The sequence below is a fragment of the Salvelinus fontinalis genome, chromosome 16, assembly GCF_029448725.1.
Source record: "Salvelinus fontinalis isolate EN_2023a chromosome 16, ASM2944872v1, whole genome shotgun sequence".
NCBI classification, from domain to species: Eukaryota; Metazoa; Chordata; class Actinopteri; order Salmoniformes; family Salmonidae; genus Salvelinus; species Salvelinus fontinalis.
In genome coordinates this window covers 28,822,122-28,848,048 of record NC_074680.1, presented here as the reverse complement: position 1 = coordinate 28,848,048, position 25,927 = coordinate 28,822,122, and the positions used below count along the sequence as shown (strand labels likewise).

Here is a 25,927-nt window from a genome sequence, read left to right as displayed (position 1 = left end):
GACTAAAGATAAACACACAAACCCATAGACTCCTTTCCCCTACGACAGAGGAACAAACCACTCACCAGGGAATGAATTGATGTCGATGACGGCGTGTTGGCCCGTAAGGTTGTTGATGATGACGTCAATGCCAAACAAGGACACGCCCAACTCCTGTCGCAAGGACCTGGACAACTCTCTGATGACATCATCACTGGGTGGCTGGGAGACCCCCTCCACGTTATCCCTCTGTGGTAGGAAGAAAACTAAGTCTGAGTATACTGTACTAAGGGCATTCAATAACACACTGAGGTTTGGCTTAACACATAGAAATACATTGTATTCAGAAAGTATTCAGACCCCTGCACTTTTTTCACATTGTTACATTACAGCCTTATTCCAAAATTTATCAAATAATTTTTTCGCCCTCAATGTACACACAATACCCCATAATGACAAAGCGAAAACGGATTTTTATAGATTTATAAAAAACAGAAATATTACATTTACATAAGTATTCAGATCCTTTGCCATGAGACTCGAAACTGAGCTCAGGTGCATCCTGTTCCCATTGATCATCCTTGAGATGTTTCACCTGTAGTAAATTCAATTGATTGGACATGATTTATTGAACCTTTATTTAACTAGGCAAGTCAGTTAATAACAAATTCTTATTTACAATGACGGCCTAGGAACAGTGGGTTAACTGCCTTGTTCAGTGGTAGAACGACAGATTTTTACCTTGGTGCAGCAGATTGGACATGTTTTGGAAAGGTTGTCTATATAAGGTCCCACAGTTGACAGTGCATGTCAGAGCAAAAACCAAGCCATGAGGTTGAAGGAAGAGCTTCGAGACAGGATTGTGTCGAGGCACAGATGTTGGGAAGGGTACTAAAAAATGTCTGTAGCATTGAAGGTCCCCAAGAACACAGTGGCCTTCATCATTCTTAAAATGGAAGAGGTTTGGAACCACCAAGACTCTTCCTAGAGCTGGCCGCCCTGAGCAATCGGGGGAAAAGGGCCTTGGGTAGGGAGGTGGCCAAGATCCCGATGGTCACTGACAGTGCTCAAGAGTTCCTCTGTGGAGATGGTTGTCCTTCTAGAAGGTTCTCCCATCTCTGCAGCACACCACCAAAATCAGGCCTTTATGGTACAGTGGCCAGATGGAAGCCACTCCTTGGTAAAAGGCACATGATCTAGCAACCGAAAGGTTGCTATGATCGAATCCCCGAGCTGACAAGGTAAAAATCTGTCGTTCTACCACTGAACAAGGCAGCTAACCCACTGTTCCTAGGCCGTGATTGTAAATAAGAATTTGTTATTAACTGACTTGCCTAGTTAAATAAAGGTTAAATAAAAAAATAAAATGACAGCCCGCTTGGAGTTTGCCAAAAGGCACCTAAAGGACTCTCTGACCATGAGAAACAAGATTCTCTGGTCTGATGAAACCAAGATTGAACTCTTTGGCCTGAATGCCAAGCCTAGAGGAAACCTGGCACCATCAATACGGTTAAGCATTGTGGTGCAGCATCATGCTTTGGGGATGTTTTTCAGTGGCAGGGACTGGGAAACTAGTCAGGATCGAGGGAAACATGAACGAAGCAAAGTACAGAGCGATCCTTGATGGTTCTCAGACTGAGGTTCTCAGACTGAGGTGGAGCTTCACATTCCAACAGGACAAGTCTCAGAATATCCTTGAGTGGTCCAGCCAGAGCCCGGACTTAAACCTAGAGACCTGAAAATAACTGTACAGCGACGGTCCCCATCCAACCTGACAGAGATTGAGAGGATCTGCAAAGAAGAAATGGGAGAAACTCTCCAAATACAGGCTTGTGCCAAGCTTGTAGCGTCATACTCAAGGCTGTAATCGCTGCCAAAGGTGCTTCAACAAAGTACTGAGCAAAGAGTCTGAATACTTTTTTATATACATTTGCAAAAATTTCTAAAAACCTGCTTTTGTTTGTCATTATGGGGTATTGTGTGTAGATTGTTTTTTTTAAACAATTTAACCCATTTGAGAATAAGGCTGTAACGTAACAATATGTGGAAAAACTCAAGGGGTAAGAATACTTTCCGAATGCCTTGTAGGTGATATGATAAAAGCATGTTAGTGTATTGAACTTACAGATGTCAGGTCTGAAGAGGACTCTGGCTTTGATACGTTGTGGCTGTTGAAGAAAATTGCTTTTCTGTCTGTAATGGAGAAAACACATACTTTAGTCAGTTTCATGGGTGGCAGGTAGCCTAGTGGTTAGAGCGTTGGGCCAGTAACCGAAAGGTTGCTGGATCGAATCCCAGAGTTGACAAGGTAAAAATCTGTCGTTCTGCCCCTGAACAAAGCAGTTAACCCACTGTTCCCCAGGCGCCGAAGATCTCGATTATGGCAGCCCCCCACACCTCTCTGATTCAGAGGGGTTAGGTTAAATGCGGAAGACACATTTCAGTTGAATGCATTCAGTTGTACAATTGCCTAGGTATCTCCCTTTCCCTGATGACATTACATTTCTCATCTTCACCCTCAACTCAACTATTTGTTATGGATGTGCAGTTCTCATCTCTGGCACCAGGAGGCACAAGAGCAGCCATAAACATGGAATGATGAGGTGTACAAGTATGACATTCAAGTTTTATAAATCGTATGTACGAGATACGCATCATCTAACGAAATGCTTACTTGCAGGTTCCTTCGACAATAAGAAATAATTAAAGCTAAGAATACGAACATATAAATGGCAGTAGAATAGAATAATACATTTTAGCATCAGTATAATACAGGAAGGCACAATTTATAGTACAATATTTACACGTATTGGGGAAGGGGGGAAATGAGGTGCAAGTGTATAAATTGAGTAATATAATAAGTGTCTTTTAGCAGCAGTTGTGATGTGTATAGCAGGAATGTGTGTGTGTGTGAGTGCTAAGGTACAAAGAATCAGAGCAAGTCCAGTTCAAGTGTTCAGCAGTTTGATTGCTTGAAGATAGAAACTGTCCCTGAGCCTGTTGGTATCAGACCTCATGTAACAGACCTCATGTTACCGTCTGCTCGATGGTAACGGACAGAACAGCTTGTGACTGGGGGTGTCTGGGGTCCTGTTCTCCTGGCCTTCCTCAGGCACCGTTTCAAGTCCTGGATGAGTGGGAGCACAGTCCCAGTGATGTACTGGGCCGTCTTCACCACCCGCTGGAGCAATTCCAGGCCGTGATGCAACCGGTCAGGATGCTCTTGATGGTGCAGTATTTGGAGGACATGGGGCGGCATGCCAAATTTCTTCAGTCGCTTTAGGAAGTAGAGACGCTGTTGCAACCTCTTGACAAGAGTGATGGTGTTGTTGGTCAATGTCATGTCCTCAGTGATGTGGACGCCGAGGAACTTAAAACTCGTGACTTGCGCTACTGCAGTCCCGTTGATGTGTATCGGGGCGTGTTCCTTCCGTTACATTCTGAAGTCAATAATCAACTCCTTTGACTTGCTGAAGTTGTTGTCATGACGCCACAATGCCAGTTCACTTACCTCCTCCCTATAGGCTGACTCGTTGTTGTTGGTTATTAGGCCTACAACTGTGGTGTCGTTAGCAAACTTGATGGAGTTGGTGTCATGCAAAGCCACGCAGTCGTGGGTGAACAGGGAGTACAGCAGAGGACTGAGGACACACCCCATGGGGCACTTGTGTTAAGAGTCAGTGTGGAGGAGATGTTGCCAATCCTCACAGCCTGTGCTCTGCCCGTCAGGAAGTCCAGGGTCCAGTTGCAGAGGGTGGTGTCAAGACCCAGAGCTTGGTGTTGAGCTTGGAGGGAACAATAGTGTTGAATGCTGTACTGTAGTCAATGAACATTATACTCACATAGGTGGTCATGTTGTCCAGATGTGTTGCGGCTCTGAATAGCGATGGAAATGGCATTTTCCGTGGATCTGTTGGAGCGGTAGGTAAATTGGAGTGGGTCCAGTGTGCTTGGCATGCTGGCCTTAATGTGGGCCATGACCAGCCTCTCGCCTCACTTCATGATCACTGAGGTGAGCGTGACGGGGCAGTACTTATATGGACATGTCACCTTGTTCTTCTGGGGCACTGGGACGATGGTGGTCTCCTTAAAGCACGTGGGGACTACAGCCTGGTACAGGTTGAAGATGTCAGAAGACGCCCACCAGCTGGTCAACACACACTATTACATTCAAATTCAAGTGCATTAATGGAAAGACACTGTTCAATAAAACATTGGCAGGGATGTAAGCATAAGTTCAATTCTAGGCTTGAGTATATTTGCTGCCGTTGGCCTTGCGTACATGTGTCCTTAGAACCCCAAGCAATTACATTTTTATGAGTGTTAAAGTAGCCATCTTTATTCTCTCCAACAAACATGCAAAACCATGCTTTCCTCAACTTCTTGCCGGTTGACGTTTGTCATGAGTCCTGGGGGCAGAACTGAGCGATTATTTTCTTAGGCCAGCTGCAAAGTCTATTTGGGTATATTGTAAAAAATCATGAACACAAAAATTATATTTTTTGTCTTAATTTCAGGTTAGGGTTAGCAGTGTGGTTAAGGGTGGTATTAAGGTTAGGTTTCAAATCAGATTTATGACTGTGGCTGTGCCAGCTAGTGACCACTTTGCAGAGCTGCCTCCAGAACAAGATTCATGATGAAAACCTCTAACCTGCCAACTTCTTTCACGTTGGTTGATAGACAGGGGCATATGTATCTACGTGCTACTCAATTATCTTAACCATCTCTAATTATAAAAATGTAAAAAACACTGAAGCCACAGCATAACCGAACACAAACTTAAGCTATACTGTATGAAAATAAACTCAATGTCTGACAAATCTAACTAACCCCAGTTTAAGTTCAATCATCCTACATAGGCAACAAACTTCCACTTGTACCATATGACAATACATCACACCATATCAATGGCCTTCATATACAGCCATTACTAGTCATGTGGCTGAGGGACAAACCGATTCACATTATCTAATCTTTTGTCTGACTCAGCACAGGGATGTCCTTCAAGCAAAACGAAAACAGATTGATTTCCAGCCTGACCCAATGTAAAGGGAGTAATCGATTGTTCTACTTTTACAACTTCGCTACCAGTCACCCATTTGTAATAATTAACACTAAGAGAGGGCATTTAAGAATGAGAGGTGAGGAAGGATTGAAATAAAGAGGGAATAGGAGGATTCAGCCGTTGTCCAAAACGAGCCCAGGGCATTGTACTACTAGGGTGTACTAATACTGGAAGTGCTAGCTACACACAACATCCCCAGGAACGCTGAAGGGAACACTACTAAGCACATATCACCTCTGCTGGGGGCGTGGGCAATGGGATGGGACCTTATCTTCTCTTGACACCAGGCCCTCTTTCACAACACTGAGGTGCTTATAAAGGGGCAATCTGCAGTAGCTACATAAATGAATGTACCCATTGATTCTTAAAGAATATAACTTATAAATGCCTCATGAACTTAGTTCAACTGTCGTACCCCATTAGAACTCAAAATAAGATTGTTTTACGCCAATGTTTGTAAATAAAGTAAATGTAAACAAACACTGTATAGCTTCAAAACATGGTTAAAACTTTCATTTTGATATCATGTTTATAGCTCTGTCTATGAATTTGAGTGGTTACATTTTTCCAGACTCATCCCTCAGCTTTTTAATGAAACAGTGGCGGGGAGGACACTTATGGTTTCAACTGCCGATTGCCGCTTTAAACATTCAACCAACATTCCTCCCTTCCCTACCTCCGTTTGTCTGTCTATAATCTATTTTGTCTGCTCTATACAGAGTGCTGATTTATGTTTATTAAACTCCACAATACCATGGACAAGGCTGGACAGTACTCACTAACTGTGTATACAGTAGTAGAAGTGTGTTGCTGTGGTGTGTGTGTGGCAGGTTGGGGCACTTTACAGTATGTTTCATTGTGCTGGATGACACAGGAATGACCCTGGACTCTTTGCATAAGGCAAAGCAGATGATTCCACTGAAGCCCAGACTGGTTTGCATGAGGGCTTTTACTGTAGTGCATGCAAATGGAGCCGCTTCTTCTGTTAGGGCAAAGTTCAGATTACCTGAGCCTAACCAATGTGCTGATTGCCAAATTATGTTTCCTATCCAAAACGACTGTGTATTGTAATTCTCAATCCTACTGTTTACCTTGCTTTGTCAAAATAAATAGTTGACCAATATGTATAAACCAAATCCACTGCACTCGGCTCCCTTCTTTTAAAGAGAGAGGGAGTCCAGTCTCAAAGACGTTAAAAAGCCTAAGGTATTTTACTGGGTGTGTCAGGAGGACAGGAGTGCTGTGCATGGTACGCTGCGTGCCCATAAACAGACAGGGCAGGGCTTGACATTAACTTTTTTAGCCACTTGTCTTTCAGACAAGGTAGACCGATTTTTTGACTTGTCCGAAAGCTCAAGTCACTTGTCCCTCACTTGTCCCTCTCCCAGAAATAGTCTCACACCATGGGCCAAAAAGGTGACAAAAATTGGTGTTGTATGATGCAAAGAACTACTTCACAAAATAACCTTTATTATTATCACTGGTATTGACAATTGAAGGTTGCTGGTCACTCATCCCATGTATTATATCTCCTGCCGTTGTGGCCTTGGGCAAGGCACTTAACCCTCCACAAAGTAAAACGCTGCATTGGATTGGCTACTGTATAAAACATACGTGGTCTGTCAACCCTCCATCTGGAGAGTTACTGGGTATGCAGGATTTTGATCCAACCCTGCTCAAACACACTAATTCTAAGAATACTTTGTCAGAATTACATGGCCAGTATTGAAGAGGAAAAATCCTAGCCAATTTTGAGCGTTTGAGAGACGGTTTTACAATCTGTGTATTCAGCATTGAATTCATCAACTGCACACCCGTATCAACTGCTTGTCAGCCATTTGCGAGTGCCGGTGGAAAGCTACACTACATGACCAAAAGTATGTGGACACCTGCTCGTTGAACATCTCATTACAAAATCATGGGCATTAATATGGAGTTGGTTCCCCCTTTGCTGCTATAACAGCCTCCACTCTTCTGGGAAAGCTTTCCACTAGATGTTTGAACATTGCTGTGGGGAATTGCGTCCATTCAGCCACAACAGCATTAGTGAAGTCAAGCTCTGGATGTTGGGCGATTAGGCCTGGCTCGTAGCCGTCTTTCCAACTCATCCCAAAGGTGTTCGATGGGGTTGTCAGGGCTCTGTGCAGGCCAGTCAAGTTCTTCCACACCAATCTCGACAAACCATTTATGTATGGACCTCGCTTTGTGCATGGGGGCATGATCATGCTGAAACAGGAAAGGGCATTCCCCAAACTGTTGCCACAAAGTTGGAAGCACAGAATCATCTAGAATGTCATCGTATGCTGTAGCGTTAAGATTTCCCTTCACCGGAACTAAGGTGTCTAGCCTGAACCATGAAAAACATCCCCAGATCATTATTATCTCCACCAAACTTTACAGTTGGCACTATGCATTAGGGCATGTAGCATTCTCCTGGCATCCGCCATAACCGAATTTGTCCACCGGACTGCCAGATGGTGAAGCGTGATTCATTACTCCAGAGAATGCGTTTCCACTGTACCAGAGTCCAATGGTGGGGAGCTTTATACCACTCCAGGCGACGCTTGGCATTGTGCATGGTGATCTAAGGCTTGTGTGTGGCTGCTCGACCATGGAAACCCATTTCATGAAGCTCTCGACAAACAGTTATTGTGCTGATGTTGTTTCCAGAGGCAGATTGGAACGCAGTAGTGAGCGCTGGTCAACATAGGAGACAATTTTTACGCACTACGTGCTTCAGCGCTTGGCGATCCCATTCTGTGAGTTTGTGTGGCTTACCACTTCGCGGCTGAGCCTTTGTCGCTTCTAGACATTTCCACTTCACAATAACAGCACTTCCAGTTGACCGGGGCAGCTCTAGCAGGGCAGAAATTTGACGAACTGACTTGTTGGAAAGGTGGCGCGCTCACACACACAGTGTATTTTAGGACATCAAACCTGACATTAACTTCTCTAGGATAGGGGGCAGCATTTTCACGTTTGGATGAAAAGCATACTCAAATTCAACTGCCAGCTACTCATCCCCAGAAGATAAGATATGCATATTGTTAGTAGATTTGGATAGAAAACACTCTGAAGTTTCTAAAACTGTTTGAATCATGTCTGAGTATAACAGAACTTATTTAGCAGGCGAAGCCCCGAGGACAAACCATTCAGATTTTTTTTTTTTTGATGTCACTCTTTTCAATTAGTTTTCATTGGGAAAACAGATTTCTAATCGACCTGCTTGCAGTTCCTACCGCTTCTACTGGATGTCAACAGTCTTGAGAAATTGGTTGAGGTTATTCCTTTGTGTAATGAAGTACGGCCAACTTGAATGAGAGTCACATTAAGTGTCCTGTTAGATAGAAGCGCGTGAGCAGAAAGCTGGCTATAGTTGGTTTTAATCCTGTATTGAACACAGATCATCCCGTCTTCAATTGTATCGATTATTAACGTAAAGAAATACCTAAAGTTGTATTACAAAAGTAGTTCGAATTTTTTGGGCAAAGTTTACAGGTAACCTTTGAGATATTTTGTATTCACGTTTGAGCAATTTGGAAGTGGTGTTTTTCTGGTTCAAACGCGCCAAATAAATTGACATTTTGGATATATATCGACGGAATTAATCGAACAAAAGGACCATTTGTGATGTTTATGGGCCATATTAGAGCGCCAACAACAGAAGCTCGTCAAAGGTAAGGCATTAATTATATTTTTATTTCTGCGTTTTGTGTCGCGCCTGCAGGGTTGAAATATGCTTCTCTGTCCTTGTTTACTATTGTGCTATCCTCAGATAATAGCATTGTTTGCTTTCACCGAAAAGCCTATTTGAATTCTGACATGATGGCTGGATTCACAACCAGTGTAGCTTTAAATTGGTAACTTTCATGTGTGATTTAATGAAAGTTTGATTTTTATAGTAATTAATTTGAATTTAGCGCTCTGCATTTTCTCTGGCTTTTTACCAAGTGAGACAGTAGCGTCCCGCCTAAACTCAGATTTTTGGATATAAATATGAACTTTACCGAACAAAACATACATGTATTGTGTAACATGAAGTCCTATAAGTGTCATCTAAAGAAGATCAAAGGTTAGTGATTCATTTTATCTCTATTTCTGATTTTTGTTACTCCTCTCTTTGGCTGGAAAAATGGCTGTGTTTTCTGTGGCTATCTACTGACCTAACATAATCGTTTGGTGTGCTTTTCCCGTAAATCCTTTTTGAAATCAGACATGTTGGCTGGATTCACAACAGGTGTAGCTTTAATTTGATGTCTTTCATGTGTGATTTCATGAAAGTTTGATTTTTATAGTAATATATCTGAATTTGGCGCTCTGCATTTTTACTGGCTTTTGGCCAAGTGGGACGTTAGCGTCCCACATATCCCAGAGAAGTTAATGCAAGCTAATAACTAAATAGTTAACTAGCGAGATAGCCAATTCAAAACATTGTGTAGTTTGGCTGTTATCTGCGCAAATCTCTCTCCCCCCCATCTGGCAACGACCCACTGGCACACACACACACAGGTGATGCACACACCATGCCTTTTCCAGGACTAAAATGAGCTATAACGGAGCAAATAACTCATTAGCAATGAATATCAACAAATGTGCAAACGCTGCTCGCATTGATCTCAAAAACGCATCTCGCGACTGCATGATTGAAAGACCGCTTGTGCCTGTCAATGCAGGCCTACAATAATTAGACTCTGGTGCAATCTGCAGTGATTAGGACAACAGTGACCAAAACATTGCACCCAGAGGACATTGATCCAATTCAGAACGAGTAAGCTAATTTGATAGTGATTTTTTGTGTGAATTTTTTTACTTGTCCATTTGGACAATTTAAATCTACAATCTGCTTGTACAACAATTGTTTTTACTGCCAAGGGCAAGCCGACAAGCTTTAAAGTCGAGCCTTGCAGGGTCTCCTCCTCACCTGCTGGTCCAGCGGGGAAGTTCTTCAGGGAGGGTCTCTCCACCAGAGTGTAGGACTCCCCCACAACAAACACCTTGTAGAGCACCGCGTTGTGGTTAATGAAGCTCTGGATCACACATGGAGGCTTCACACCCTTCAGGTCCTCCTCACTAAAAATTATGGCCATCTGTGGAGGGAGAAGAGGTCATCAATACATTTAGAATTTTATTTCAACCAATAACCTGCTCGCATACCATGCAATCCATCCAACCAGTTTACGGCCTTGACTTGTTCAATGAGAGAAAGATGGCGCCGACAGTTAGGGAAGCCGTGCTTCTAGCGCCTAAGCAAATAACCCCTCACTCACAGGAAAATAATCTCTCACTCAACGTCAACAAAACAAAAGGAGCTGATCATGGACTTCAGGAAACAGCAGAGGGAGCCCCCTCCCCCCCATCCACGGGACTGCAGTGGAGAATGTGGAAAGCTTCAAGTTCCTCTGCATACACATCACTGACAAACTGAAATGGTCCACCCACACAGACAGTGTGGTGAAGGCACAACAGCACCTCGTCAACCTCAGGAGGTTGAGGAAATTTGGCACCTAAAACCCTCAAACTTTCACAGATGCACAATTGAGAGCATCCTGTCGGGCTGTAACACCTCCCGGGACAGTAACTACACCGTCCGCTACCGCAGGGCTCCCCAGAGATTGGTGCGGTCTTGCCAACACATTACTTGAGGCAAACTACCTGCCCCCATGACACCTACAGCACCCGATGTACAGGAAGGCCAAAAAAAATCATCAAGGACAAGAACCACTCGAGTCACTGCCTGTTTACCCCGCTAACATCCAGAAGGCGAGGTCAGTACAGGTGCACCAAAGCTGGGACTGAGACTGAAAAACAGCTTCTATCTCAAGGCCATCAGACTGTTAAATAGCCATCACTAGCACCTTAGAGGCTTCTGCCCTATATATATATACACTGCTCAAAAAAATAAAGGGAACACTTAAACAACACAATGTAACTCCAAGTCAATCACACTTCTGTGAAATCAAACTGTCCACTTAGGAAGCAACACTGATTGACAATAAATTTCACATGCTGTTGTGCAAATGGAATAGACAAAAGGTGGAAATTATAGGCAATTAGCAAGACACCCCCAAAAAAGGAGTGATTCTGCAGGTGGTGACCACAGACCACTTCTCAGTTCCTATGCTTCCTGGATGATGTTTTGGTCACTTTTGAATGCTGGCGGTGCTCTCACTCTAGTGGTAGCATGAGACGGAGTCTACAACCCACACAAGTGGCTCAGGTAGTGCAGTTCATCCAGGATGGCACATCAATGCGAGCTGTGGCAAAAAGGTTTGCTGTGTCTGTCAGCGTAGTGTCCAGAGCATGGAGGCTTCCCCGTAGACAGGCCAGTACATCAGGAGACGTGGAGGAGGCCGTAGGAGGGCAACAACCCAGCAGCAGGACCGCTACCTCCGCCTTTGTGCAAGGAGGTGCACTGCCAGAGCCCTGCAAAATGACCTCCAGCAGGCCACAAATGTGCATGTCTCAGCATATGGTCTCACAAGGGGTCTAAGGATCTCCTCTCTGTACCTATTGGCAGTCAGGCTACCTCTGGCGAGCACATGGAGGGCTGTGCGGCCCCACAAAGAAATGCCACCCCACACCATGACTGACCCACTGCCAAACCGGTCATGCTGGAGGATGTTGCAGGCAGCAGAACGTTCTCCACGGCGTCACCAGACTCTGTCACGTCTGTCACATGTGCTCAGTGTGAACCTGCTTTCATCTGTGAAGAGCACAGGGCGCCAGTGGCGAATTTGCCAATCTTGGTGTTCTCTGGCAAATGCCAAACGTCCTGCACGGTGTTGGGCTGTAAGCACAACCCCCACCTGTGGACGTCGGGCCCTCATACCACCCTCATGGAGTCTGTTTCTGACCGTTTGAGCAGACACATGCACATTTGTGGCCTGCTGGAGGTCATTTTGCATGGCGCTGGCAGTGCACCTCCTTGCACAAAGGCGGAGGTAGCGGTCCTGCTGCTGGGTTGTTGCCCTCCTACGGCCTCCTCCACGTCTCCTGATGTACTGGCCTGTCTCCTGGTAGCGCCTCCATGCTCTGGACACTACGCTGACAGACACAGAAAACCTTCTTGCCACAGCTCGCATTGATGTGCCATCCTGGATGAGCTGCACTACCTGAGCCACTTGTGTGGGTTGTAGACTCCGTCTCATGCTACCACTAGAGTGAGAGCACCGCCAGCATTCAAAAGTGACCAAAACATCAGCCAGGAAGCATAGGAACTGAGAAGTGGTCTGTGGTCACCACCTGCAGAATCACTCCTTTTTTGGGGGTGTCTTGCTAATTGCCTATAATTTCCACCTTTTGTCTATTCCATTTGCACAACAGCATGTGCAATTTATTGTCAATCAGTGTTGCTTCCCAAGTGGACAGTTTGATTTCACAGAAGTGTGATTGACTTGGAGTTACATTGTGTTGTTTAAGTGTTCCCTTTATTTTTTTGAGCAGTGTATATATATAGACTTGAAATCATTGGCCACTTTAATAATGGAACACTAGTCACTTTAATAATGTTTACATATTTTGCATTACTCATCTCATATGTATATACTGTATTCTATTACATTGTATTTTAGTCTATGCCCCTCAGATATTGCTCATCCAAATATTTAGATATTCTTAATTACATTCCTTTACTTTAGATTTGTGTGTATTGTTGTGAAATTGTTAGATATTACTTGTTAGATATTACTGTACTGATAGAGCTAGAAACACAAGCATTTCACTAGAGCCACAATAACATCTGCTAAACATGTGTATGTGACCAGTAAAATTTGATTTGATATATGAATATGAATGTTGACTGACGGACAAGCAGCTACTGATTTTGGCAGGGTTGCCACAGTCAGAGAACTCTAGTGTGTTTGATGATGTAGTTTGGTGCAGTGTTAAATGATTATCTAGTTAGAGACACTAATGGATTACAGAGATTTAGCTAACGATCAAGGGTGTGACTAATCTGTGACCCTAAGCGCTTCATGACCCTGGTGGCTCTTACCTCGTGGGAGTTGGTTCCATGGGCTACTCGCGTTTTGCAAACTGATAGACGGAGGAAGAGAAAGAAGAACAGGTTGAGAATGTTAGTGAAGAAACCACACTTCCCCAATGACCTGAGTGTTGAGAAAAAACATGACCGTCACAAGATGACAACAGGTTATTTCCACACTGACCACAACTTTCAAAACCACCTCCATAAATGGATGTCTGCAGACATGAATTGTGTGTAAATTGGCCATACAAGGTGGCTTAAAAGTAACTGAGGGTTTGAAAAGTCTAAAAATAAACTTCTTAGATAGTTATAGATCAACACTGAAGAGTAATCATGATTTTAAATAATAAACTAATTGCTGTGCAGCTTATAAGTGTGGATACTAAAACCAGGTTTGTTTATAGAGATTTGGGCAGTTTTCTTTCACTGTTAATTTTTTTGTTTTTTAACAAAGTTAGGAGGAAGGACCAGGTATAATATGGGTTGAGTCAGAGATTTGGATATAATGACGAGATAACTATGTCTCCAACCTAACAATGGGATTCATGGTCTCCAGATCAGAACGGCGGGCTGTCCAGTTCCCGTCTATTCCTCTCTTTGGATTGGTGGATACATCGAATTATTTTAATACTTTTTTGAATATTCGATGAGGGGTGTTGACATCAACTGCCTGTATTAAATGGAGAGAGATGCTATGCTACTAGCCTCATGTCATGAATACGCATAGTCAGAGATTACTCCGCATAGTCAGAGATTACTCCGCTATAAAGTGTTTTTTCTCAGTTGCCGGGATGTCACGTCCTACTTATATCAGTACACTCGTAACAACCAAAGCATTACAAAACGTATATTTGCGCAAATAAATCTTTACATTTTTTTTGCTGACCAAATTCGACACTCATTGACCTCCATACAAAAACTCCTCGCTTGGTGAGCGAAAGAAACGAAACAATGTCATCTGCTAGAGAAGACAGATTTATGTCCCAGTTATGCATCTCGTGTCGCCTCTTACGCGCTGGTCGAGTGACAATTCCTCTATCAAATACAAAAGGGAGGGACTTACTAAAGGGGAATGTGAGTCCATGCTTCTCAATCTGCTCCAGCGTGTCTGGACCACACTCAGTGTTCAGAACCATGAACGGGGGAGAGCAGATCCTCTTATCTAGTGAGAGAAGGATCGAGAGGGAGAGAAAGAGGGGGGAGGAGAGGAAGGAAAGGAGATGAGTAAGAGAGTCAGATGGAAAACACCATCTCAATATCAGTGAATCTGTTGAATGAAGAAAATCCTTAAGCATGTCATTCAGAAGTCGACAATAGACTTTTTTTGTTACAGCATGACTAACCAAGAAGACTCTCACACACACAGAAACTTAAAGCACATTGACTGATGTATTCTCTCAGAAAGCTAGGTTTTTACCTGTGACCCTACTTAGACAGCCAAAACAATAACAAGAGAACGACTTGTCATCGGAGCCGTATACTACATACAGTTTATGTCGGAAGTTTACATACACCGAAACCAAATACATTTAAACTCAATACATTTAAACTCAGTTTTTCACAATTCCTGACATTTAATCCAAGTAAAAATTCCCTGTCTTAGGTCAGTTAGGGTCACCACTTTATTTTAAGAATGTGAAATGTCAGAATAATAGTAGAGAATTATTTTTTCAGCTTTTATTTCTTTCATCACATTCCTAGTGGGTCAGAACTTAACATACACTCAATTAGCATTGCCTTTAAATTGTTTAACTTGGGTCAAACGTTTTGGGTAGCCTTCCACAAGCTTCTCACAATAAGTTGGGTGAACTTTGGCCCATTCCTCCTGACAGAGCTGGTGTAACAGTCAGTTTTGTAGGCCTCCTTGCTCACACATGCTTTTTCAGTTCTGCCAACAAATTTTCTATAGGATTGATGTCAGGGCTTTCTGATGGCCATTCTAATACCTTGACTTTGTTGTCCTGAAGCCATTTTGACACAACTTTGGAAGCATGCTTGGGGTCATTGTCCATTTGGGAGACCCATTTGCAACCAATCTTTAACTTCCTGACTGATGTCTTGAGATGTTGCTTTAATATATCCACATAATTTTCCTGTCTCAGGATGCCATCTATTTTGTGAAGTGCACCAGTCCCTCATGCAGCAAAGCACCCCCACAATATGATGCTGCCACACCCCCGTGCTTCACGGTTGGGATGGTGTTCTTTGGCTCGCAAGCCTCCCCATTTTTCCCTCCAAACATAACAATGGTCATTATGACCAAACAGTTCTATTTTTGTTTCATCAGACCAGAGTACATTTCTCCAAAAAGTACGATCTTTGTCCCCATGTGCAGTTGCAAACCGTAGTCTGGCTTTTTTATGGTGGTTTTGCAGCAGTGGCTACTTCCTTGCTGAGCGGCCTTTCAGGTTATGTCGATATAGGACTCGTTTTACTGTGGATATAGATACTTTTGTACCCGTTTCCTCCAGCATCTTCACAAGGTCCTTTGCTGTTGTTCTAGGATTGAATTGTGCTTTTCGCGCCAAAGTACGTTAATCTCTAGGAGACAGAACGTATCTCCGTCCTTAGTGGTATGACGGCTGCGTGGTCCTATGGTGTTTATACTTGTGTTCTATTGTTTGTACAGATGAACGTGGTACCTTCAAGCGTTTGGAAATTGCTCCCAAGGATGAACCAAACTTGTGGAGGTCTACAATTCTTTTTCTGAGGTCTTGGCTGATTTCTTTTGATTTTCCCATGATGTCAAGCAAAGAGGCACTGAGTTTGAAGGTAGGCCTTGAAAGACATCCACAGGTACACCTCCAATTGACTCAAATGATGTCAATTAGCCTATCAGAAGCTTCTAAAGCCATGACACCATTTTCTGGAATTTTCCAACCTGTTTAAAGGCACAGTCAACTTAGTGTATGTAAACTTCTGAACACTGGAATTGTGATACAGTGAATTATAAGTGAAATAATCTGTCTGTAAACAATTGTTGGAAAAATTACTTGTGTCATGCACAAAGTAGATGTACTAACCGACTTGCCAAAACTATAGTTTGTTAACAAAAAATTTGTGGAGTGGTTGAAAAACTAGTTTTAATGACTCCAACCTAACTATATGTAAACTTCCGACTTCAACTGTACGTGGTTTGAGAAGTTAGCAAGGTAAATTTGGTCAACTGAGTTCAACTTGGAAAAGCCAGTACCACAAAAACAGCTCACCATTTAGCCAGGCACATTTCTATGGTAATTTAGCAGACAGTCTTATCCAGAGCGACTTACAGGAAGGTGCTCCTGCATTAATAAGCACACCAAAGATGGCATCAACGATAAGTAATAAAATAAAGACGGCACTTCTAAGCCCAATTCACACCATAGCTTGTTGAATTTGCAAGATAACTGTTCTTTCATTTTTGCACAAATGAAATTGTGGAACTGACTCGCCCATATATTGATGCTTCAGTAATGTCTCAATGAAGAGTTCGGAGTTCGATTAGCCACCTGCGGCATGCATGTGCAGTTACAAGCCTGCTAGATTTAGTGGCAGGCAGACGAGCAATATCAACTGTCATAGAACGGATGAAGCCTGAGCTGGAATGTGAAGCTAACTGAAACTTTAGAAAACCCTGAGTAGATCTAACTTAGAGACAGAAGGCCATGCTATTTCAGACAAACACACACCATCTGTGTGCATGTCTGTACACCGACTTCACTCCTTTCCTTTCATCCCTACAGCTGGATTAGAGAACAAACACCAAACACACAGTCACCACCTGAGGGAGGAGCAGAGGAGAGAAAGAGAGAGGAGCATAGTCTCTTGTTCAAATAAATAAACCAGGAAGCTGCCAACCCTGCTTGTTGTTCTGGCCTGCTACACCCGGAGAACATACAACACAGACACTATTGCACCAGACAGACAGAACAGAAACAGACAGACAAACAACGAAGACTATTAGACAGACAACATTATACATGAGACAAGTCCACAGTTCTTACAAAAGCAGACAGGTGTACATGCAGTGCATGTACAGTACAGATACACAGGATGGGTGTGTTTGTAAAACACAGACGCTAGCACTTTGGGGAATCAAATAAGAGCATAATTCTCATCATGTTTACATCATGCCCTGACGCAGTGGCTGTCTCACCATCTCCCGTGATAAGACTTGATGTAAGAGGTTCTGACACCCCAGGAAACAACAGACAAACATCCTGCAGCTACAACACAGCAAACCTCCCCTAATTTTAAGCCTATATTTAAGTTCTGGCGCTCTGCGGCCCATTTTCTGGCTATTGGAGATAAGGTGGCTCATTTGACATATTGCCACAAGAAATCAGTGTCCAGGCCAAACCAAACACTAGCATATTGGTGCAGATGACAAAAACACTAGTGTTTGTGTTGCGTGGGCAATGTGATATCAGTGCTTCCGGTGAGTTGTGCTGGGGTCAGGAAAATCCCACAGGCCTGTAATACACTGGCTACAGTACCCTGCATGCTGCTGAGCTGTGGGCACAGAGAGACTACGCAGACAAAGCTCAATGATCCCATCGTGGAAGTGTGGTGTGTACACTACACACAAAGACTTGCGCATTTGACAAGTCATGGAGTGAAAGTCCAGGCCATGAGCAGCTGACTCAGGAGGGGAGGAGTGACTGGGGAAATAGGGGGGGGGTCACCAGGGCAATGTCTTTTGAGTGGCAGAGTCAAGCAACGGGTCCGCTTCCCGTTTTGCCGGCTCCGTTGTTCAGCATTTAATAGGCTACATTAAATCAAATCAAGTTTATTTTATATAGCCCTTCGTACATCAGCTAATATCTCGAAGTGCTGTACAGAAACCCAGCCTAAAACCCCAAACAGCAAGCAATGCAGGTGTAGAAGCACCTGCGGTGCCAATCACAATCCACTGATACTCATAGGGTAGGTTATTTTCAAACCAAAAACATACACAACCTGTCTTCATTTAAAAGAATCAACAAAAAACATTATAGAATTATGAACCCAACGAATACAAGTTAAAATAAACACATACGGTTGCTTTCAGACTGATTTGATGGTTGCTAAACATAGAACAAGAAAAAAGGACCCGGTTACAAACAAACACAATTGTTAATACAAGACAATTGATTCTGCTCTGTGCTTCTTAACTTGTAGGTCTGTGGTGCTCCTGTTCTGTCAGTGGAGACGTAGCAGCAGCCTAGGAGTGCGGTGTGATGAAGAGCCGTGAAGGGTTTACCCATCACATCACCCCACTGAGCGGAGCTCCAAATTCACACTCACCGACTGTCACACCGCTGTTGTTATGGGAGAGGGGGTAAGAATGTCAGACTAACGTCATTAAAAAACAACCCAAAGACCCAACAACACGTATTTGAATTGTGAGAATAAACTAAAATACATTGTAAATCCAAAAAGGCTTCCCATACCTTTGGATATCTCCTGTCCTGACTTGAGCAAACAAAAAGACTAAAAGGCACGGTTGGAAGCTTTGGGCCTAGAGAGAGGAGGGGATATGACGAAGGTAGTGATGGTGAGTGTCTGTTATGTGTTGGTGTCATGCTTGGACCTGGCCGTTTGGCTCGGAGTGCAGGGGAGCAATCTCTTCCTCTGTCTAAACAGTGTGTGCTCTCAGCAGACCCGCTGGAGCCACAGCAGACGTTTACAGGACGTCAGTCCGACTCGGAGTAACACGGCACACAGCACCGGCTGGCCTGGCGCCCTTGAACCATTCAGGGGGTGGGTATCCAGACTAGGACCGTACCAGACCCAATCCTACCATTAAAAAAAACACCCAGTTAAAATGGAGAAGTTCTCATTTTAAAGGATGTCATCACTAGGGTTTGATCCATAAGGGACAGAGCAGGACAGACTTAAGGTGGCCTGGCTGAGTGGACTGTTCATACCAGGCACCGGGGAAGTCTTTCCATACAGGCAAGCAGCCACCAGTGAAACTGAGCCTCACATTTTCTTTGCAAAAGTTATTATCAGCATTATCAGAGGATTATGAAGTAGGCCTATACGGATACAATTCCAGTATTGACAATAGATTGAAATCTAATGTTGCTATTCAGCGCTACATTCTAGTAACACAGCATTCTGGAACATACCCCATGACCAGAACCAGGAATCTAGAATGTTCCATATCCTGCTGTGAGGAGCTTCCGCTCCCAATTATACTGACTAAATATTCATTTCTATTCACAGACAATAACGACATTCATCTTTGTGAGAGAACAACCCCTGACTCGACGTCGTAGAGCATCTCCGCAAACGTTTGATTACCTTCATCAAATCAGACAGACCAGATCCATAACGGAACAGTGAACTGTTTTGAAGGCAGTCGTTGCATAAGCACGGCAATCAGTCCTTTTTGTTCAGCCCAGGCTGACTGTTCTGCGCTGGGTTTGGGGCCTGGATGTGTGCGGTCCTCAGCAGTCACTCCTGGCTGTTTATCTTTAATATGCTGCGCCTTTGTTTAAATATTGATTACTCGCATCAGCAGGACACTTGTTATTGTTGGTCGCATTTGAACCACGGTAAGTAAGGCGAGGATTTATGTGAACATTAAATACTCCCCACATAACAAAGCACTCTACCATAATCCAGTTAAATACCTCAAGCATAGTTCAGTTTGATTCCACAAAAACATATCTTAATTTAAGGATGTCCCAGTTCCTTTCTTTTGAAGTGGAAAAGAAATATCAAGATGAAGAGCCTCAAGAATGAGATCCTTCACGTTACACAACCTGACAACTGTTGCCATCTTTACAAACACCAAGTGAAATAAAGGCACCAAAGCTGACTTCTAAACGGAAAAGAGTGGATTCCACCACCTAAAGTAAAAAACTGCCCTGCTCTGTTTCACAAGAGAAACACAAAACCGACGTAGACAATACTCTGTAAAGCTGAACCATGAGTCATGTGGTGGAGGAAACCAGTGGGACCAGGAGAACTAACCCGTCTGGTTAGTTAGACAAACACCTGCCTGCACAGTGCTGCACAGACACTTTACAGAGCTGCCTACTGATCCCCACATTCTCCAAGTACAGTTAGGAAAGTTTCAAGGCCCAGTGCAGTCAAAAACGTGATTTTCACACATTTTATATATATTTCCACACTATGAGGTTGGAATAATACTGTGAAATTGTGAAAATTATAATGCCCTTTTAGTGTAAGAGCTTTTTAAAAAGATCACCTGGAATTTCAGCTTGTTTTGGCGGGATGGCGTTTTGGCCTGCCTGGTGACATCAGGTGGTAAATTAGGTAATAGACCAATCAAAAAGAGAGTTCAAAACCTCTATGCCAATAACAGCTAGTTTTTAGTTTCCCCCTCTCCACTCAAACCACTCCCAAAATTCTTGAATGAGAAATTGCTCTTTGCTAAGAAGCCATTTTTGCTTCTTTTTGACCAATTATCGGGAGAGGCGAAGGTCGAATCATGCGTCCTCCGAAACAAGACCCGCCAAGCCGTGCTTCTTAAGACCCGCTCGCTTAACCCGTAAGCCAACTGCACCAATGTGTCGGAGGAAACACTGTTCAACTGGCGACGGAACTCAGCCTGTAGGCGCCCGGCCCGCCCCCTCCCCCTAATCCCTCTCCTAACCCGGACGAGGCTGGGCCAATTGTGCTCCGCCCTATGGGACTCCCGGTCACAGCCGGTAATGACACAGTCTGAGATGGAACCCCAGGCAGTAGTGACACCGCAACACGGCGATGCAGAGCCTTAGACCGCTGCGCCACTCGGGAGGCCCTCTTTCTGACCATTTTAATTAAAACAAACACAGCAATGTACTTAAATTGTTACCAGCTGCATTGGACCTTTATAATGTATCTGCTTAAAAGCAAACACTCACACACCTCTAGTGCTTCCTCCTATTGAGCAATACTCTCAGCTAGCCCTCTGACCATGGCAAGCGCGTCGCCACAGCCTCTGGTACTGGGGACTGGTTGCCTTGGCAGCCAGCACTGCACTGGGGCTCCATGGTCTCCACTGATAAGGAGGAGGAAGTGGCCGTGGCAGACTGTGCGCTTTGGACTTTCCCCTCTCTACAACACCCCTTCCCCTCCATGTTCCCACTTCGCTTCCCACCAGCAACTGTTGATGACTACTGAAACTAACAAGTTTTTTCTTGTTATGATGTGATCTAGGACTGACAGTTTCCATTCCAACATCTGAGTTGAACCTTTTTCTAAGAGTAAAAACAGCATCAGGAGTATTCAAAAGGTACACCACATCAGCTCAAATAGATCTAGTCACTCAATAACAACAGGCTGCAAACAGATGCATCACATCCTAATAGCAAGCTAATTATCTTACAATGTCTAATGAGTAAGCCCCCCCTCACACGTGAGCCAGTGGGACAGACAGAGGCTCTCCTCAATTCAGACAGCTTACAAACTCTGTTACATAAACATGTCTGTTTGTATAAAAACTGCAATTTTCTACATGTATTTTGTGGAGCTGACGCCACGAGCATTGCACAACCACACACCAAAATGTGTACTCAAAATGGGCACACGTGTCGACACACACACACACGCTCGGTCTCTCCACCTGTGTGTGGTGCATGCAGTACGGCAGGGTCTGCATGTTGTAACGGCTCCAAGTTTATGTCCCATGCCATGTTCTCAGTTAATGAACAGCGGGTGAGAATCGTCTCCTGCTGATAATGTGCTGTCAGTCCACTGCTCTGCTCCAGTCTCTGGACCCTGACCAGAAAGGCTACACTGGGGAGCATATGGCTCCTGTGACAGAAAATCTAGGTGCCGCTGGCCTGCCTTCTTTAACTAATGGAGCTTTAGTCCATCACTGGATACAATACACACTCTGGCAGAGGCAGGAGCCTCATGGTGAGAGGAATACAATTGTGTTACGCTCTTCCACTGCCTGCATAACGCATCTGGTAGGATGCAGAAAATAATATTAAATCGAACTACGGGGTGACGCACGATCCACCACTGAAATACAGTGGGGCAAAAAAGTATTTAGTCAGCCATTAATACAGGTGCCATTAATACAGGTAACGAGTGGAGGACATAGGAGCCTCTTAAAGAAGAAGTTACAGGTCTGTGAGTGCCAGAAATCTTGCTTGTTTGTAGGTGACCAAATACTTATTTTCCACCATAATTTGCAAATAAATTCATTAAAAATCCTACAATGTGATTTTCTGGATTTTTTTTTCTCATTTTGTCTGTCATAGTTGAAGTGTACCTATGATGAAAATTACAAGCCTCTCTCATCTTTTTAAGTGGGAGAACTTGCACAATTGGTGGCTGACTAAATACTTTTTTGCCCCACTGTACATAACACCACCACCTCCTAGACACATTCTCAGAAACTAAACCAAAAAGGTCTGTCATCACAACCAGTCCTTGACACAACAGATTACTGATTTACACCTCTCTGGGATTTTCTGTAGTCTAAGACTGGCAGTGGGGATGATTTTGGGAGTTAAATCATACTCAGCCCATTTGTGATACACTGCCAGTGTTGCAGTGTGTGTGGGTGTGAGAGAGCGAGAGAGTGAGTGATGCTACCTTGCATACAGTCCTCTATCCGATGGATGAGCTGGTAGGACTTGCAGCGGTCCAGCAGGGTTCTAATTGCTGGGAGGGGGTCCAGCACGATGGTCTCAGGGTGGGCATCAATGTAGTCCTGAAACACACAGCGGGGATATGAGGGAGCACATACCACAGCTAATGTAGGTAGTCTAGACACACAGCGTAATACGGACACTTCACAGTAGGCCATGGATGTGTATTTTCATCACGCCCACTGTGTTGTTGTGTGTGTGTGTGTGTCATCATGCTCGCAGGCCAGTGGGTTACATCACTGTGTCCTGCATGGCAGGCTGTTAGGTCAGGTTGTGAGGTGTCCGTATTAGTGAGGTTTACTGATTTATTTAACTACACGCCAGCCTCCACCCTTCTCTCCCCGTCTCCACTCCCCCCCCCCGTCTCCCCGTCTCTACCCTACGTCTTCCCATCTCCGCCCTCCTCTCCAGGTCTCCGCCCTCCGTACCCAGTCTCCGCCCTACGTCTCCGCCCTCCTCTCCCAGTCTCCGCCCCACGTCTCCGCCCACCTCTCCCAGTCTCCGCCCTACGTCTCCGCCCACCTCTCCCAGTCTCCGCCCTACGCCTCCGCCCACCTCTCCCAGTCTCCGCCCTACGTCTCCGCCCTCCAGTCTCCGCACGCCGCTCTCCCAGTCTCCGAGTCTCCGCACGCCGCTCTCCCAGTCTCCGAGTCTCCGCACGCCGCTCTCCCAGTCTCCGAGTCTCCGCACGCCGCTCTCCCAGTCTCCGAGTCTCCGCACGCCGCTCTCCCAGTCTCCGAGTCTCCGCACGCCGCTCCCCAGTCTCCGAGTCTCCGCACGCCGCTCCCCAGTCTCCGCACGCCGCTCCCCAGTCTCCGCACGCCGTCCTCCGCCCTCCAGTCTCCACACGCCGCCCTCCGCACGCCGCCCTCCGCTCCCCAGTCTCCGCACGCCGCCCTCCGCTCCCCAGTCTCCGCACGCCGCCCTCCGCTCCCCAGTCTCCGCACGCCGCCCTCCGCTCCCCAGTCTCCGCACACCGCCCTCCGCTCCCCAGTCTCCGCACACCGCCCTCCGCTCCGCAGTCTCCGCACGCCGTCCTCCGCCCTCCGCTCCCCAGTCTCCGCACGCCGCCCTCCGCTCCCCAGTCTCCGCACGCTGCCCTCCGCTCCCCAGTCTCCGCACGCTGCCCTCCGCTCCCCAGTCTCCGCACGCTGCCCTCCAGTCTCCGCACGCCGCCCTCCGCTCCCCAGTCTCCGCACGCCGCCCTCCGCTCCCCAGTCTCCGCACGCTGCCCTCCAGTCTCCGCACGCCGCCCTCCGCTCCCCAGTCTCCGCACGCCGCTCCCCAGTCTCTACACGCCACCCTCCGCTCCCCAGTCTCTACACGCCACCCTCCGCATCTCTACACCCCACCCTCCTTCCCCCTCTCCCACACTCTCCATTTTCATCTCTGCCCAGTCCTTTCCTTCTGCCAGCCTCTCATCATCTCAGTCTTTTAGATATTCTCTAACAGATGCTTTGGCCCACACATTATGCAAACTCAACACTCCCCCACCCCAGAGTGAAATGTACATGTTTCATACATTGGGCTAAATTGCCTAACAAAAAATCCACACACAGGCACAAAAATGCCCGCCTACGTACACACATTTAGTCAAACACACATGTACGCACAGACATTTTTCCTTGGGACTGAACATCCATCTGCAGAGAGACTATGACTCCTGCCAGCGCTGATCAAAACATCCGTGCGGTTACATAAGACAAACGTGTTACGGTCATCCCTAAAGCTAAAGCCAAACTAATCTTCCAGTGGTTTAGAAGAACTGACAACTCCTGTGTACTTGGCCATCAATTTGCTGCTTTCTATCTCCTACAAATGTGTGAGAGAAAAGAGGGCGGGACAGAGTTGATTCCTTGATGGGAACTTGAGTTTCGGCAGTGTGTACTAGACATGTCTACCTATATACAGTGGGGCAAAAAAGTATTTAGTCAGCCACCAATTGTGCAAGTTCTCCCACTTAAAAAGATGAGAGAGGCCTGTAATTTTCATCATAGGTACACTTCAACTATGACAGACAAAATGAGGAAAAGAAATCCAGAAAATCACATTGTAGGATTTTTAATGAATTTATTTGCAAATTATGGTGGAAAATAAGTATTTGGTCACCTACAAACAAGCAAGATTTCTGGCACTCACAGACCTGTAACTTCTTCTTTAAGAGGATCCTATGTCCTCCACTCGTTACCTGTATTAATGGCACCTGTTTGAACTTGTTATCAGTATAAAAGACACCTGTCCACAACCTCAAACAGTCACACTCCAAACTCCACTATAGGTAAGCAGCTTGGTTTGAAGAAATCAACTGTGGGAGCAATTATTAGGAAATAGAAGACATACAAGACCACTGATAATCTCCCTCGATCTGGGGCTCCACGCAAGATCTCACCCCGTGGGGTCAAAATGATCACAAGAACGGTGAGCAAAAATCCCAGAACCACACGGGGGGACCTAGTGAATGACCTGCAGAGAGCTGGGACCAAAGTAACAAAGCCTACCATCAGTAACACACTACGCCGCCAGGGACTCAAATCCTGCAGTGCCAGACGTGTCCCCCTGCTTAAGCCAGTACATGTCCAGGCCTGTCTGAAGTTTGCTAGAGAGCATTTGGATGATCCAGAAGAAGATTGGGAGAATGTCATATGAAACCAAAATATAACTTTTTGGTAAAAACTCAACTCGTCGTGTCTGGAGGACAAAGAATGCTGAGTTGCATCCAAAGAACACCATACCCACTGTGAAACATCATGCTTTGGGGCTGTTTTTCTGCAAAGGGACCAGGACGACTGATTCGTGTAAAGGAAAGAATGAATGGGGCCATGTATCGTGAGATTTAGAGTGAAAACCTCCTTCCATCAGTAAGGGCATTGAAGATGAATCGTGGCTGGGTCTTTCAGCATGACAATAATCCCAAACACTTCGCCCGGGCAATGAAGGAGTGGCTTCGTAAGAAGCATTTCAAGGTCCCGGAGTGGCCTAGCCAGTCTCCAGATCTCAACCCCATAGAAAATCTTTGGAGGGAGTTGAAAGTCCGTGTTGCCCAGCAACAGCCCCAAAACATCACTGCTCTAGAGGAGATCTGCATGGAGGAATGGGCCAAAATACCAGCAACAGTGTGTGAAAACCTTGTGAAGACTTACAGAAAACATTTGACCTCTGTCATTGCCAACAAAGGGTATATAACAAAGTATTGAGATAAACTTTTGTTATTGACCAAATACTTATTTTCCACCATAATTTGCAAATTAATTAATAAAAAATCCTACAATGTAATTTTCTGGATTTTTTTTTCTCATTTTGTCTGTCATAGTTGAAGTGTAC

General features: G+C 45.0%; 1 protein-coding gene across 2 annotated transcripts in view; it reads right to left on the bottom strand.

Moving 5' to 3' along the window:
- Positions 1 to 25,927, bottom strand: part of LOC129812951 (inositol-tetrakisphosphate 1-kinase-like) — a 58,013-nt gene that overhangs the window by 3,318 nt on the left and 28,768 nt on the right. For both annotated transcript variants that reach the window (XM_055864965.1, XM_055864966.1), the window contains 6 exons: positions 22,551 to 22,668; positions 14,092 to 14,190; positions 13,038 to 13,078; positions 9,966 to 10,131; positions 2,105 to 2,172; positions 66 to 228 (listed from right to left, as the gene is read on the bottom strand). In XM_055864965.1, coding sequence (XP_055720940.1) covers positions 66 to 228; positions 2,105 to 2,172; positions 9,966 to 10,131; positions 13,038 to 13,078; positions 14,092 to 14,190; positions 22,551 to 22,668 — 655 coding nt within the window. The remainder of the gene's footprint in view (positions 1 to 65; positions 229 to 2,104; positions 2,173 to 9,965; positions 10,132 to 13,037; positions 13,079 to 14,091; positions 14,191 to 22,550; positions 22,669 to 25,927) is intronic.